The sequence below is a fragment of the Bactrocera neohumeralis genome, chromosome 3, assembly GCF_024586455.1.
Source record: "Bactrocera neohumeralis isolate Rockhampton chromosome 3, APGP_CSIRO_Bneo_wtdbg2-racon-allhic-juicebox.fasta_v2, whole genome shotgun sequence".
NCBI lineage: Eukaryota > Metazoa > Arthropoda > Insecta > Diptera > Tephritidae > Bactrocera > Bactrocera neohumeralis.
This window is the reverse complement of record NC_065920.1, coordinates 76,272,627-76,289,216: the sequence shown is the minus strand read 5'-3', so window position 1 is coordinate 76,289,216 and position 16,590 is coordinate 76,272,627. Positions and strand designations below refer to the sequence as shown.

At 34.9% G+C, this 16,590-nt stretch overlaps 2 protein-coding genes and 1 long non-coding RNA gene across 15 annotated transcripts in view; 2 read left to right on the top strand and 1 right to left on the bottom strand.

Moving 5' to 3' along the window:
- Positions 1-6,601, top strand: part of LOC126752139 (serine-rich adhesin for platelets) — a 226,881-nt gene extending 220,280 nt beyond the window's left edge. For 9 of the 10 annotated variants that reach the window (XM_050462719.1, XM_050462720.1, XM_050462722.1 and 6 more), the window contains one exon: positions 39-6,601. In XM_050462719.1, coding sequence (XP_050318676.1) covers positions 39-1,531 — 1,493 coding nt within the window. In that variant the 3' untranslated portion in view covers positions 1,532-6,601. The remainder of the gene's footprint in view (positions 1-38) is intronic. The other variant, XM_050462725.1, reaches the window with a different exon arrangement.
- Positions 6,602-10,922: 4,321 nt separating this feature from the next.
- LOC126752149 (zinc finger protein 420) lies at positions 10,923-16,194 on the bottom strand. 3 transcript variants are annotated; one of them, XM_050462747.1, is made up of 7 exons: positions 15,933-16,194; positions 14,246-14,433; positions 13,968-14,168; positions 13,004-13,908; positions 12,752-12,937; positions 12,358-12,683; positions 10,923-12,274 (listed from the first exon to the last, which is right to left on the bottom strand). In XM_050462747.1, exons 2-7 carry the CDS (start codon positions 14,408-14,410, stop codon positions 12,132-12,134), a joined length of 1,926 nt encoding a protein of 641 aa, XP_050318704.1. In that variant the 5' UTR covers positions 14,411-14,433; positions 15,933-16,194; the 3' UTR covers positions 10,923-12,131. The 3 variants fall into 3 exon arrangements, with proteins under 3 accessions (XP_050318704.1, XP_050318706.1, XP_050318705.1); XM_050462749.1 differs by lacking the exon at positions 15,933-16,194 and adding an exon at positions 15,520-15,618; XM_050462748.1 differs by lacking the exon at positions 15,933-16,194 and adding an exon at positions 15,478-15,569.
- On the top strand, positions 14,886-15,998 carry LOC126752160 (uncharacterized). Of its 2 annotated transcripts, none has more exons than XR_007665965.1 (3): positions 14,886-15,176; positions 15,557-15,792; positions 15,903-15,998. It is a non-coding gene; the product is annotated as an uncharacterized LOC126752160 (long non-coding RNA). The 2 variants fall into 2 exon arrangements; XR_007665966.1 differs by lacking the exon at positions 14,886-15,176 and adding an exon at positions 15,314-15,498.
- Positions 16,195-16,590: the final 396 nt, after the last annotated feature.

The following is a 16,590-nucleotide window of genomic DNA, read 5'->3' as shown; positions in this document are numbered from 1 at the left end:
ATTGCCTCAAACCACGCACATTCTCTTCTCATTCGCAGGCGATTCAGCTAGTCAGTCCCTGGTAACATTCCGTCATATGCCGCAGCAGCAACAACCACCACAAATTCCCCAATCCCAGACGCAACTACAGCAATCCCAACAACAACTACTACTAGCACAACTACAGGCCGAACAGCAACGTTTGCGCCGGCGCAGTGAGGGCGATGCACCGCAACAACAAAAACAACAACAGCTGCAACACCAACAGCAACAACAAAATGCCAAAACCAATTCGTCAACCGGCAACAGCATCGGCGCAACGACGCAGCACACCAACGTTGCCGGGTACTACCAAGACGCCAGCGTCAACAGCCACCACTCGTCAGCCGCCGGCGGCAGTGGCGGTGGCGTTGGAGGTGGCAGCGGCGTCATCGGCGCCGGGAACGCCACACTGTCGACGCGCCGTGTCTCGCTCGGCGACAGTTCCGAGTCCAATAATAAGACCACATCCGAGCTGCAGATCAAGTGCCGCAACACCAAGTGCGATCGTAGCGCCACACCCGCAGACGCCAAAAAGTATTACAAGTCATGCCACAATTGTACCCATCTATATTGTTCGCGTGAATGTCGGCGCGCCCACTGGGAGAAGCACCGCAAAGCATGTCTACACTCACGCGCGTCGAATTTGTGCCGCCAAGTGTTAGCCACGTGTAAGGATGATGTCGATTCGCAGCGCCATCTCAGTTTGTTAGCGCGCAAGGGCTTCCTGTCGCAGGGGCGCGGCGTTGTGCGGGTGCTCTTCCGTTCCGCCGAGGCGGCTGAGAGTTTCATCAAGCACGGCTTTCAGTGTATGGGCGAGGCGTCCTATGTGCGTTGGCCCGATCTGATGCCCGCCGAAATGGGTCTCGAGCTGTACTCGGAATTGCTGAAGCTAAGCACCGAATACAAGCCGGACTCCAAGATGCTCATCTATGTGGCCATATGTGTGGTCAGCGAAGCGCCGGGCATGGGACAGGCGCCAGTACGCTGGGAACGCCAGCTGGTCTCGCGTTGTGCCAAACTGAAACTCTGCAAGAGCATCCTAGCTGAATTGGAGCAACAACATCAGGCCCTACAACTACAACAACAACTGCAGCCGTTAACAGTGGTTGCCGTGCCGGAACCCACCACCGAGATACTCATACTCACATTCAATCCAAGTTTACGTTCGAATAACGGTCAGGGCGAACTCATACTCTCCAATATCTTGGATATCTTGTCACGACGTGGTGTGCTATTACGCAAACATTATCCGGAAATTTATCAACGCCTACAAACCTTCACCGATGGACAAACGGATAAATTCAATCCGGTAACATTGCATCCGCGCGACTCACAAACCGGCAAAAGCTTCGTCTGCATCATTATGCCAGTACATACGTCCGACAGCGATGTCATCAAGTTGCCATCGGCATCGGATGGCGGCAATCGTGTGACCACCATCGATGTGGGCTCACCGGCTGCGTTGGCACAACTGGATGACGACGAGCTACTCACACGTTCTACAAGTTGATTTTTAAAAAGCAACGGTCGTAGTGGTACCAAGAAACGCTCTTCGTCGACAGGCTCGACCGGTTCGACGGCGTCGGACCTCTTATTGATGTCCGCAAGCGCGGATGGTGCCGCCGGCTCTTTGACGCTGGAAAGTACACGCATGTAGAGGGTGTGTCGTTTGCTTCAAGGTCGTATCGGATATAGGAACGCAGCTTATGTAGTTTTAAGTCAGTTATATTAATAGCTATACATACTAATATACACAAAACATGCATATAGTCTTATAATCAATCTCTCTTATAGCCTGACTAACGAACAAAAGAAGCTTCCTCTCTTAGCCACATTTAAAGGAACGCATACCGAACTCGTATTTAGATACCACACACCGCATACTACAACATAACATGAACTTTATACATACAAAGCCTCTTTAGAAGTATAATCGGGAAATCTTCCACATTTCGCTCATATCATGCTAATTTTCGGAAATCGTCTAATATTTATGCATAAACATACATACAAGTACAACAATACTTCTTCATATTCGTATTTAGCTAGATAATATTTATGTTATGAGCTTTCTTAGTGTTAAAAAAGTGTAAAAAATAAGTCGAGAAGTCATGGGTGATTATGAGATAATACAAACATTTTATTCGCAAGCAAGCCAATAACGAGACATTGTAGAGTTGAATGGGAGAGATATGGGAAGAAGAGTAACAAAAATAGATGTCTTAAATATCTGTTACACATTTCTTAATCAGGACTGATGTATTAAATAACTCCGATTGCAAAAAAAAAGTTCGAAATTTCAAGACACTAAAAGTTTCTAAAGAAAAAGTGGTGGTACGTTAAAAAATTAGGTCTCGGATCATTCACCGTTGAACCTTTATAGCAAATAGCTTGCATTACTCGGATTACAGGGATTTCGAAGGAGCTTGAAACTTCAAAAGAAAGAAAGATAGTACTTCGTTAAAAATATTAGGCCTCGGAGCATAACGTCTTTGACCTTGCATAGCAAATCGCTTTCATCCAGGGTTATTACGAACGAACAGAACAAATTGTAAGGCTTATAAAACCTATTAAAATCACTTATTAATTTTTTACTAAAAAACTTAGATTTCAATCATGAAACAGTGTTATACCCAACATTACATCCGAAACCAGAATCTGATCAAGTAAGAGATGGTTAAACAACCTACTTTCCGTTTCTTCGTGTACGTAAATCTAACCTAAAACATGACAGCTTATACAACCTAACAGCGAGAATTAATAAAACATTCAATCGAGTTTAAGGTTTAGCGTTTTGAAAACAACTAAGAAAAAAAATTTTAAAGTAAATTGTCAGAACACTGCTTAATTTTCCAAAAGGGATGAAGATTTGTATTTCCATGAACAACAAAAAGTCAAGTTTAAGCCGAATTAAGTCACGATGAGGGTTTAGTGCTGACATCAAAAGGCCCCTATGAGTTCCACTCTCAAATTCCAAGACCCCAGTTAAAAAAAAAAAACGTAAAATCATGAATTCCTCCTTCAAATTCCCAAAACCCAGTTTTCGAGATACGTGAAATTCTGTGAATTCCTTTCATAAATTTCAAAATACCAGTTTTCGAAAAACATAGACTTAGAATTCCATGAATTCCTTATTTAAATTTTAAAACTCCAATTTTCGAGAAATAAGGAGCACTATTAATTCCTTTCTTAAAATTCAAAATCCCAGTTTTTGAAGAACAAATAATTCAAGGAATTATTTTTTTTTTTAACTTCCGAATCACATTTTTCGAAAAAAGGAATATTCGATGAAGTTCTCCTTCCAATTTTAAAATCGCAGTTTTCGGAAAACGTAGAATTTTATGAATTACTTCTCACATTCCAAAATCGCAGTTTTCGAAAAACATAGAAACCTATGGATTCCTTTTTTAATCCCACTATTTGAAAAACTGTTGAATTTTATGAAACTTTTCTTTAAATTTTCAAATCTTAGTTTTCGAAAACGTAGAATTATAAAACTTCTCCTCCAAATTCATAAATCCCAGCAATCGAAAAACGGAGAATCCTTGGATCTCCTCCTCCAAACTCGCAGTTTTCGAAAAACATAGAATTCTAGGAATTCCTTCTTCAACTTCCAAAATCCCAGATTTCGAAAAATGAAGGATTCTATGAACTCATCTTTCTTATGCCAAAATCCAGTTCTCGAAAATCGTAGTATTCCTTCTTCAAATTCCAAAATCGCTGTTTTCGAAAAACGTTCTTATGGATCCCTCTTTCAAATTCCAAACTCTTAGTTATTAGTTACCATCCACTATCACGAAAGTTTATAAAGACTACATATTTTAAACAATTATACAAATGCCGTATAATTGCCATTAAAATATTTTATTAATAAATTTGAAGGTTCAATGGATTACTGTTTTGTTAACTTACTGAAATATAACGGGTAGTTCATGAAATTGAACCATTTAAACGATTACGAAGGAAACATTTCAAAAATGGTTGAAATTATAGTATTTACGCTTTGAAATTTTTCAAAGTTCTAAAACCCCAAAGCCTTATAACATTTTCCAATCACTTGGATGTAATAGTATCCTAAACGTAATCCCTGCATAAGTGAATGACTAAAGTACAACACTGTAACTACCAACAACACTCGTAAGAAGCATCTGCTTCTTAAGAAGATGAAAAAAGTTCTGATAGTAATCAAAATAATTACTTCAAGAAACAGATTTTCATAATGAGAATCCAAGCTATACTACCATGAAGACTTGGTTTACCCATTATGGGATCAATGTAAATAATCAAAAAACGATGATGGTTAAAAGTGTTGAAAGGAGATAGATATTGAATATAAGCTAGTCAAAGACAGGCGTTTCAACATTACCAGCACTTAAAGATTACTTCAATTCATGCTTAAGACGTTGTCACGATTCTAAATAGAAACTACGATCAATAGAAATATCAGATTGATTTCAGGGTTTTCAGAGATATAAATCAATTTAGAATTCTCCAAGATAGAAATTGATTTTAATCAATGATTTGAAATTTAAAATAATTTGATATGATGTACTTAATTCATGTACTTTAATCGGTCTCCAAGAGGATCTCCATCACTCCTCATACGAACGTTATTACTGCCAATCCAAAGAACAGAGTCACAATAAAATCCTCTAGTCGCTAACGGGCAACTGCTGGGGAAAATGCAAAGAAATGTTGTTGGCAACACACAAGGCAATCGGCAGGCCGTTCATAAACTTCCCCGCACCGATATGATCATCTGGATGTAGTGAAATGCAGATGAAGAAGGTTCCGACGTATCAAAATACTGCAGATCGTTTACTCGATGCCTCTTGATGTCTCCAGTTGAACATTTACAGCATGCTTCCGGTCAAGAAACATAATGATCTTCTCTTCAATCAGTTGCTAATGGAATGTTTTCTCAGAAGCCATCTCTGCTTGAAGCGGAACCGCATCCAAGAAACATCAAACGATATTTCCTAGATTACGTCGACGACATGACTATACGCCAACCAGTCTGCGAACGCAACCAACTTTAGACACGCCCCAACCACCATTTAAAGTGGAGCATTCAACACCTTCACCGATCGCCGTCAGTGAATGGCGAACTTGGAGTAAAACCATCTCCGAAGAGCTTGAGTTGCTACGAGAATTTAGAGTAAGCCTTGCAGAAATTCGTTCTGGAAACTGTAGCAGGTTAAACTCCTACCTATCCAGAATCGACCTGGACATACTAAATATATCATACATCACTCTAACCATCGCTTTGCATGCCCAGGTAACCCGTTCATCTAACACCCTTCTGAATATCGTATGATCTCGACGAAAAATACGTTTCCTGGGCCTATTGTTGGATGTTTTCGATACTAATCCAAGAGGGACCTAACCTCCTAAGGGGGGTCTAGTACCCCATTCATTTAACACTCTTCTGCCCATCTCCGACCCCGTCGAAAAAGCAGTGCCTATCGTTAATAGCCGCTTCAACAAGTACCAAAGGAAAAGTTGCCTGGCGGTAGAGGAAGATTTTATATTCAAAATTATCGAAATTATTATGAAAAATCTTCTTCTCTCTATCCTTATCTGACAAATATATTGAAGAAGACCGTATAGAAATCTCAAGACTGCCCAACCGTTTCGGAGAAGTATGTCTTACGGGCTCGGAAAGCAGAAAAACGCGTTTAAAGTTTTGGGAGCGATTAGAAATACGCTCACATCTTCAAAACTCTTTGGCAGATTAACTTTAAATTTTCAGAAAATATTTTTAAATCAACGAACCCGATCAGCTTCAAGTTGTTGGAAAATATTTTCAATTATGTACATTCGATAAATAAGCAAAAAAAAACTAGATTTTTTGAAATTCACAAGTGGATATAACCCCTGTAATAAGAAACATCATAAGCATTTGGCTACCAAAATAAAAGAAGTATTGAAACGAGACGCTTGAAAAAAGTCTCACAATTGGATTAAGGAAAATATAAAAATAAAATTCGGAACAAAAATTATAGGAAAAAAATTTAAAAAAAAACAAAACAAAAGTTATGAATTTTCAGGGGTTCGCAATCAATAAATTACAAAAAAATCTTGAACGTTAAATAACATACATACTCCTCAGTGAATGTATATCCTTAAGCTTCCATTGAATACCAAGTAATGTAAAGCGAACCAAAAGATATAGAAAACAGAGCTAAGTTAAAATATCCCTGAAAGTATATATACATATATAGAAATTGTTAAATCAAAAGTTGAGTACTTGAAGGAATAAAGAAATTGGGCACCGATTAGTGGCGACAACAAAGCAATGGAGATGACTGTTTAGAAGCGTTAGGATAACGTAAAAATTCATTGTATGCAATAAGCAGAAACCATTATAAACAGAGACTTAGTGAGTAATTAAAATAAATTCTAACATTTCGACGCTTAAGCAGCAGAAAGTGGAGCGACCGAACATTGGCGGCATATTTCTATGTTGCGTTGCAATTAAAACGCCTTGCTATAACTAAACTCATACTCATGCTTTCCCATTACGACTAACTAATGACTAAGCCGACATTTAAACTAGTAATTAAGTATATGAGAAATATTAAAACCAAAAACAAAAAAAAAAGAAAGTGAAAATAATAACATTTAAAGTAATTTTAAGCAGCTAATGGCCTTATTTCGTGAATTCGTTTCAATCACACACACATATACACAAACATCTACATGCATAGTTGCATACACTGACATTGAACAAAATGAAACTGTAACAAAATTTATTCCTAATTAGTAAAATTTTTTAAAATTATTAAATTTATTTACTTAAGTACATTTTAAGCAAACAACAAAAACAAAAAAGAAAAAGAAAAAACAAAACACTTTTAAAGTTTATTAAGCGTAACTATTGTCTTTAGCACTAATTTTGTTTTTGTGGTGTAGCTAATAAATAAGTGTGCTGGTTAAATAACATAAATAATTTCCAATAACAAAAATTAACATTTATTGATGACATTATTATTATAATTATAAACTAAATTTGTAAGTAAATTATTTAATAAATTATGCCAAAAAAGTGCATTCTCACAATTATTTTCAACTTGGCGCCAAGAAACGGTAAGCAAAGTGATTAATAAAATAAATGTTTTTAAGGGAAGGAGGATATGATAACTGACGCACAGTTGTTGGAAAGGGGGCCTGAATCCGAACAGTGCATAAATCGAACTTAGTCAACCCGCACAAAAAAGCTTTATAGGAATTACTCGTGGAAATCATGCCCGACTGAAACAGTCAGATGGGTGACGTAAAGATTTAAAAAATATGGAGAAAAATTATAAAATAAACAAAAAAATTTAAATAAAAATATATAAAAAATTAAAAAAAATATTAATGAAATAAAAGAATTTATATAGGTACATATGTATGTATGTACATATATTTATGCGAGTAAAAAAACATATTAAAAAAATAAAAAAAATATATATATAAATGTATATGTATTAGAAAAGCAAATAATAAAGGCGAAAAAATTAAAAAAAGAAATACAAAAATATTTACATATTTATAAAAATAAACAAAATATATATTTATTAAAAACTAAAAAAAACATTAAAAACTAAAAAAAGATAAAATAAAATCAGTCAGATAGATGTCGTAAAGATTTAACGAAATATAAAAATAATAATATAAAAAATTTATAAAAAATATAAATAAATTAAAAAGAAACATATAAAAAATTAAAAATTATGTTTTTTTGTAAAGTTAAAAAAATATATTTATAAGTGTACAAAAATATTTAAAATTAAATGAAAACAAAAGAATGGAAAACATCTAACGAAGAAAAAATAATTTTTTTAAATATTCAATTATTAAAATTAAAAAAAAACCTATAAAAATTAAAAATATATATTTATAAAAAGTAAAAAAACATATTAAAACAAAAATATAAAAAGTTAAAACCAAGTAAGGAAGGCCTAAATTCGGGTGTAACGAAACATTTCATACTCTTGCGACTTGCCAGGATCAAAGCCGGCGAAATACCTTCAGGTGTAGGCCAAGCTTGATTTTAAAAATGTTCTCTTAGTTTCTATAATACATCTGATAGATTGGCCGGTTGGATTTTTATTGATCAGTCTATATACTAGTACTCCTCAGTAGTGCGTTTCGATTTTTGCAATCGATAAAAATATCAAACAAAGAATTTCGTGTTTTAGTGCATCACGAATTTGTTCCGGAGAAACAGACGGTCAATGAGGAGTTCTGTTCGGCCGTATTGAGGCCTCCAAACTGAAATTGCCGCTCCGTGGAAACCGTTGGCAGTCGATCGAAGAGGTAAGACCACGTTCGTGAAGAAAAGTGTTTATGAACAGTGTTTCGAGGATTGGAAAAATCATTGGCATAAGTGTACTAAATCTGGTGGGGATTACTTTGAAGACGACAAAATAAATATTGATGAATAACTAAAATATTTTGCGTTTTATTTACAATTTCCGGGTACTTTATCACAAAGAACATGGCTAAATGAACTCAGTTCGTCACGTATATACATACATATATGTACTTTGTAGAGTCTCCGACGCTACCTTCTGAATATTAAAAACTTTAATGGAAAACTTAATAACTTAACTTAGGACTCTTTTTTTGCTTTTTATTGTCTTCGTGGCGGTAAATTAAAAAATTCCTTTTGTACTCACCATTTTTTGTAGAGTGGTATCTCGATGAACTTAATATAAGTATGTATTATCAATATATTCTAGGGCATAATTATTCTGATTTTCTTACCAGACTGGAAAAAATAAACATATTTTTAGCATTAAACAAATCAAAAGTGCAAAAGTTCCAAATACTTACTAGCACTGCAAGCTTATTTGCGAAAGCGTTATTTGAGGTTATGTAATATAAGCCATTGCAGTAAATAAATCAAAATTGCTAAAAATTGTTAATATTTAGGAAATAAAAAAGGAACATGAATAATAAAAATGAAAAATGAAAAGAAATGAAAAAAGAAAAGAGAGAAGAAAAATAAAAAATGTTTTAAAAATTAAAATTAGTTTTTAAAAATTAATATTTTTTAAAATAGCTGCAATACTTTGAATAAAAGTTATCAATAAATAACAATGAAATGAATAAAAACAATTTGTGTGAAGGTTAAAAATTTGGAATATATAAAAAATTATAATAATATTTGAGGTTATTAAAAGTAATGAAAGCAAAAATACACATGAATATGCAATTTTGATTTAAATTTCAGTTATCATGAGTCAGTATATACAGGTTGCGATACTTCGGAGCGTGCCTTCTCTTATTGTTTTTATATAAAAAATAATAATTTATAAAAATATATAGTACATATGAAAATATAATTTTAATCCATAATCACAAAAATCTTCTATTTTCTGGTTGATGTTGTTGTAGCGGTTATTTAATGTCTGCTTAGGTGGTAGGGTTCGGGTTACTTGTCATCGAAACCATCCAACAGTAAATGTGTTTTATATATATATTTTTTTATTTTTCTCATGAATTCCTTTTTTCAGTTTGATGATTTTGTGTGATTTGCAGTATTTTCGTGTGCAGTTATCACTCAAAAAACAAATTTTTATCGATTGGAATGTTTGAAATTAAATTTTTAGGAATAACAAAAGGTTTGCTGACAGACAAAAAAAAAAAAAAAAAAAAAAAAAAAAAAAAAAAAAAAAAAAAAAAATAAAAAAAAAAAAAAAAAAAAAAAAAAAAAAAAAAAAAAAAAAAAAAAAAAAAAAAAAATTAAAAAAAAAAAAAAAAAAAAAAAAAAAAAAAAAAAAAAAAAAAAAAAAAAAAAAAAAAAAAAAAAAAAAAAAAAAAAAAAAAAAAAAAAAAAAAAAATAAAAAAAAAAAAAAAAAAAAAAAAAAAAAAAATTTAAAAAAAAAAAAAAAAATAAAAAAAAAAAATAAAAAAATAAAAAAAATAAAAAAAATAAAAAAAAAAAAAATAAAAATAAAAAATAAAAAAAAAAAAAAAATAAAAATTAAGCTTCTCGAAAATGAAAAATTAAAAAAATTGTTTTGGGCAAAAAAATATGAAGCGAAAAATAAGAAAATTGTAAATCGTACAATAAAAAAAATAAAATAAATTTAAAAAAAAAAAAAAAAATTAAAAAAAAAAAAAAAAAAAAAAAAAAAATAAAAAAAAAAAAATAAAAAAAATAAAAAAAAAAAAAAAAAAAAAAAAAAAAATAAAACAAAATTAAAAAAAATAAGAAATAAAAAATTAGAACCACCATTGAAGCTATGGCTTAGTTTATTTTTAGCTTCTCGAAAGTGAAATTAATTATTCTGATTATTGTTTTGGGCAGGGAAATAATATAGTGTTGGAGCGAAAAATTTGTAATATTGTAGTTTCGTACAATAAAAATATAAATGATTTAAAAAATAAAAAAAAAAATTGAAAAGAAGAATAACAAAAAAATTATATTCTTTTGTCTCAATTCACAACAATTCGGAACAAAAAATATAATTTTCTATTTTTTTCGCTACAAAATATTCTTTTTTTGGTTTATTTGTTAAATTTCACTAAAAAAATATTTTTTTCCTGTTTGTTTAATTTGTACCGAAAAAATTTTAAATATTCTTTGTAAAAAAATTCGACTTTTTTATTTATTTTCTAAAAATTCACTTTTATTGTTTCATACGTATTTTTGATTTCAATTAGCTTATTTAAGTATTAAATCGCTAATATTAATATCATTTTAAATATATTTATTTATGCCCATATATTCGTGCAACATTTTTCACTAATATACAACTGTATATTAATTTTTTTCCTTTATGCGATGACTAAATTCTAATATTAATTTTATACGAAAACGTCACACTCGAACACGCCATAGGTGCGAATATTGCATTTTTAAATTTGATTTTTTATAATAATTTTTTAATTTATTATTGGTATGTATTCATAATTTAAAAAATTGTATTTGTTTAGACTAATTAATAGATATATAATAATTATTTATGTGTACACTTAAAATATATATGTATGTATATATAAAATTAAAATAAACGTAATCAACTATTCACGCTGATCCGGTCGCAATATTGTTGAGCAGTAAGATAAAATTACACAACGCGAAGAAAACGGTTGGAAGTCAGTGGGAATATTAACCGAGACTATAAAAGTGTTCGAATGAATATAGGCGAACCAACAAAGTTTACTTGGAAGAGTTGCAGCAATTTTTCTTAGCATAATAGCAGTAGTGACGATTTCTTGCAACCTCGAGACGCTTAGTAATCAATTAAACCGTTCCTAATATAATTGAATTGGCACATGAAACCAAGTAAAATCACTAGCGCAAAAGTGTTTTAGACAAGGCCGAAACACAAACGGTGCACACAGAACAAGTGCAGTTACAAATATTAAATATTCGGTAATTACAAGTATCCAATCGATTTTAGTAAGAAACACTAATATGTAAAGGAGTTGGAAAAGTGTGCTGCACTGCAAAAAAATTCAAACTGTAGATTGCATGTGTGCCTCAAGCACATGTGAAACCTACTATTGCAACGACGTCATAAAAAACAACAATAAAATGAAGGCAACAACAACTACTATAAGAGTCCAAGCGCCTTTGACGGCCCTAAGCCAAGTAACTCCTCTAAGCATGTGGATACACATTGCCCGAAGTAGAGGGTGTTAGGGGCGCGGGGGTAGCAGCAACAATTATTTCACCTGTTGCCGTGTGCTGCTGATAATAGTAGCTGACAGTTTGCATTGGTGGACGCGCTATTGTTGTTGCACCTGTAGCCGTGTTATTGGTATCATGCAAATATGTGGTAGTGTAGTGCTGTTGACTCATGTGTGTTTGAGTTTGTGGCTGTTGTTGTTGTTGCGGTTGCGTTTGAAGTTGTGTTATCTGATGCTGTTGACTGTTGATGTTGGCCGTTACAGTTGTTGTAACACCAACTGCAGTTTGCTGTTGCGTTTGTGTTGGCAAGGATGTTTGTTGTTGCATTTTTGATGGTGGTTGTTGTTGTTGCAACTTGTTATTCGCTGTCGTTGTCGCCGTTAAAGTGGGGGTAGCGGAAGTGGTGGTCGCGTGTAATTGATACCGCTGCGCAGCAATAATTGCGTTTGTGGCAACTGTTGCTGTTGCCGCTTTTGTCTATAAGCCAGATATGATCACCTCTTGCTGTGCGTCGTCATCCATTTCGGGTATTTCCTGTTTATGTATCATAACACTTTGCCCATCGGTGGTCATTGACTGTTGTTGCTGCGTTTGCGCTGGTTGTCGCGGTGCAGTTTGTCCTACAAATGCAAATACACATATTAGCGACCGTCACCACTATTTTGCTTCAATATAGATAACATAAATTCGAAGATTAACTAACCGTATTTCTGATGAATGCCTCTATGCCGCTTGAGCGCAAAGCGATCGGCAAACGCCGCCGAACAGATATCGCAACGGAATGGTTTTTCGCCGGAGTGCACTTTTGCGTGATTCTTCAAATGTGCAGCCTGTGAGAATGCCGAACCGCATATGTCACACTTATAGGGTTTTTCGCCGGTGTGTATGCGCCGGTGGTTCCATAAGGTGGCGTGGCGCGCAAAGCCTTTATCACAAACTTCGCAGACATATGGCCGTTCGCCGCTGTGCGTGCGCTCGTGGTTCTTGAGATGTGGCGATTGCGAAAACTGCATGCCACATGTTTGACATCTGTGAAACAAGGAAGAAATAAAAGTTAGTAATTGTTGTCTTCGTATATAAATATAAATGGTACGTACTTGTAAGGCTTCTCGCCGGTGTGTATCCTTGCGTGGTTTTTCAAGTAGACCGCCTTTGCAAAAGCCAGCCCACAAATTGTGCACTTATAATTCTTTTCGCCGCTGTGTAGTTTCTTATGTGACCACAGACTCGAGTAACGCGAAAAGGTGCCGCCACAAATGTTGCATGTAAACGGCTTGGGGTTTCTGCATGTGGAAGAACGATATATCGTTATAGTATTATTAATATAAAGGATTTTAATATGTGCTCACTCTGCTTTTACATTGACAGCCTGCTGTTTGGTGGCCGGCGTGCCTGATCCCACAAACACCACGCCAGATCCATTGCACTTTTGACATTTGGTCACTTGTTGTTGATTGCGTTTCTTCACTGGATGATTATTGACTGCAGTTGACTGTCCGCCTGTTTGTTCTTGCTTCGGCGCAATATTTTGTGGTTGTTGGCTGCTTTGTTGTTGATGTGACTCCGGTGAACTAGCCGTAACCACCTGCACTGGTTGCAACTGGTGATGTGTCAACATGCCACCTTGCCCTGAAAGTGTGTCCATTGGCGAGGAATCCGCACTACCGCCAGTTACAAATTCATTTAGTTCACATTTTATGTCACCATCTTGTGCAACGAAAATTTGCGTGGGTGTGATGCCTTGCGGTGCGTGCATCTCTTGATCGGCACGTATACAATCCTCGCAACGCACCAGTTTTGGTCCTTTGCGTTTGGCTGGCTGCAACATTTGATTACCACATGTTATACATTTTGATTGTGTGAGTTTAACGGATTTTAATCCAGCGATGTTGTTTGTATTGACGGCTAATTCGTTGCCGGTATTCTGCGTGGTGACATTTGTGACCACTGCGTTATGTTGCTGCTGCTGTTGCTGTTGCAATACAGTTGTAGCCGGTTCCAGAGCTTCGGTGGCCACAATTTGTATCTGCCCCATTTGACCATTTTCAGTGATAATATTTTGTGTCTGTACTAATCCTTGCGCATTCACAACTATGGTTTCCGGTTGACCCTGTTGTTGATCACTACCGTCCTGCGTGTGTATACGTTTATGGTGATTCAATAGCGCCAAGTGTGAAAACATTAAACCGCACACATCGCATTTGAAACTGATGTTTGAGATGGTATTCGGCATGGGCGAGATAGCCTGCAAAGACTAGCGAATAATTGACGCTATGAATATGAATTAACTTGAATTTTATATATACTGCTTACTGCTGCAATTGGTTTGTTTTGGTTTACAATCTGCAAACGTCCCTGTGCATCCAAAGTGGCAATACCGATGGTGCTACCTTGATTTAGTTGCATGCCATTCACGAGCGCGTAGTTGTAACCACCAACGGGTTGCGCTATGTAGCAAGTTTTGTTGTCATCAGTGGTAAGTTGCGCTAAATTAACTGTGGTTGCGGCGCCGCCCTGCAAAAGCATACAATTGTTAGTTATAAAACTATACCTCAAGTAAAAATTAAAGTTATTTGTGAAAAATCACTTACATTTGTGGTAGTATAATAGAATGTGGGCTGCTCCTTCTGTCCCTCTATTTTCGGCTGTTTTAATATGGTGCCATCAGCTGTTTGGTATTGTATAGTAGTAGGCTGCCCATTGGCGCCTATTGCATTCGTAGTGAATATTATATTCTTCGTCAGATCCTCCATCATCGAAGCGGTTAAAATGTATTAAACTGTAAATAAAGTTAAAAATAAGCATCATTTATTAATTACATTATTATTCAATATATTATCCCAATTGGCTATTTGCGCGCCAAAATATTTTGGAACTTTCATAGTTCACCAACCCAAGAGATTTGTTTACATTTTTGCTATAAAGCTGTTTTCAAAAAACTAAAATACATAGTCGTACTTTTTCAACACACTTGCTTCCATACAACAGACTAAAAGCATTAAAAGTTGCAAACAAAACCACCTAAAAAATTCTGGCAACGCTATGTAAGGGCGAGAAAAGGCAAGCTGCTTGGCACTACCCTCTACTCGTTGGGTAGTCTCTCACTCGCTAATAAATCTATTCGTTGGACGTTTACACAACGAAGACAACAATATGAATATATGAAAGTTGATAGGAAATTAAGGTGCAATGAATCCTCTTAAAAGCTATTTTTAAGAGAATAGATGATGAAAGAAAAAATGTTAATTAAAGATAGTAGAAATGAGCGAGAAGCACTGAATGCACACGAGAGAAATAGCGAACGAAATAGTAAAGTGCAATATAAGATGATTGAGGAAATATCTATGTGGGAGCAGTGATAAATTTGTAGAAAGGCTATGTTCAATGACTTTGAGGAGCAACAATTTTTTCACTGTACGACAAACAGAAGCACATACATATGCATGATATTTTTGAGGGTACTCTTCTAATTCTACATGTTGCATTGTAACACCAAGCCCCTGCTAGTGGGGGTCATTGATTGTAAGAAACGCCGATATTTAGGGGAAAATAGTTTTAATTTGGTTTTGTGGAGTTCAATGTCATTCATACACTTGTTCACTAATTTCACATATCTTATGCCACTTTTCTACGTATTGGCTACGTTCGCACACCATTGCATAAATCAATTGCTGTTCGAGCAAATCCGAATACACGAACTAGGCACATATGTACTAATACATATATTAGCATAGAAAGTACACGAACTACAATTTGCGCCTTCATTTCCTATGGAATTAAGCACAATTTATGATGATTATAAACACTTTTGTTTTGATCTTACTCTTCTATCTTGTTTTTGGCGGTTTGTGTACAAATATTTCACCTTTATTATTGTTTTTTCTTTTTCTAACAAATTCCAGCAACGCAGTAGACTACGTGCGAGCAGGCGACAGTAAGCAAGAAATTTCCTTTTTTCTTCCACGCCACTTCAACTCGATTTATATGAGGGCAGCCGTTCGACGATCTCGTTATTGCCGTCGTCGTACAACATCAGCAGAAGCGGCAGCACTCGTACTCGTACAGTTGGGTAGAGCGAGCAGTGCGCCCAACGACGAATAGACAAGAAAAGCAATATGGCGGATGCCTACACTTACAGGTAACCAGCACTATGAAAAAAAAAATGCACCACATAACTTTTTTCAAACTGCTCGATAGCGACACTTATACAACATTTTATTAAAATTATGTGCGAAACTTTCGGTTTAGCGGAATTTGGATGCCGTAACGCATATTTACCTCGTTTAAACTTGATGAAAGGAAAAATCTTCAATTTGGTCTCTTTTCTTAGTTTTCTTCTTCGCACATTCGAATTAAAATTGCACTACTCGCGCATTTGCCACGCCGTTCACACTCGCTCAGCCGATAAAACAAGACTGAATTTTCGGCAGCTTTGCAGTCAGAAAGGGACACCCTGGTCTCTTTTCGCTGAAATTTTCGTAGCGTTGCCAACTATGTGCAAGTTGAGAAGGAAAAAGAGTGAGAAAGACAAAATTGCGCAAAAGCATCTGTTGTTGGATGAGATAGTTTTAAATTGGGTATTATTATTATTAATTATTATATAAAAATTTACTTAGTAAATATTAGTTATAGAGAAGGTCCAACAACGGACAAGAGTGTGAACTGTCAAAAGCTAACAAAATGCGATGAGTGCATTTCACCACAGCTAGCTAAGAAGGAGAAATCTTAACAGTGGCGCGTGAACAGAGCTGACAGAGAACGTATATTATATGATACACGTTCTCTGATTATTGCCTAAAGTTCAGCCTAAATGCATGCAATTAATTTGCCGTAGATATTGATTGAACGTACAGTATGAAATGCAGGGTTGCTTTTGAAACAAATTGCTGGCGTCAAATTTTCAAATTTAAGTGTGCAAATTTATTTGATGGAAAAA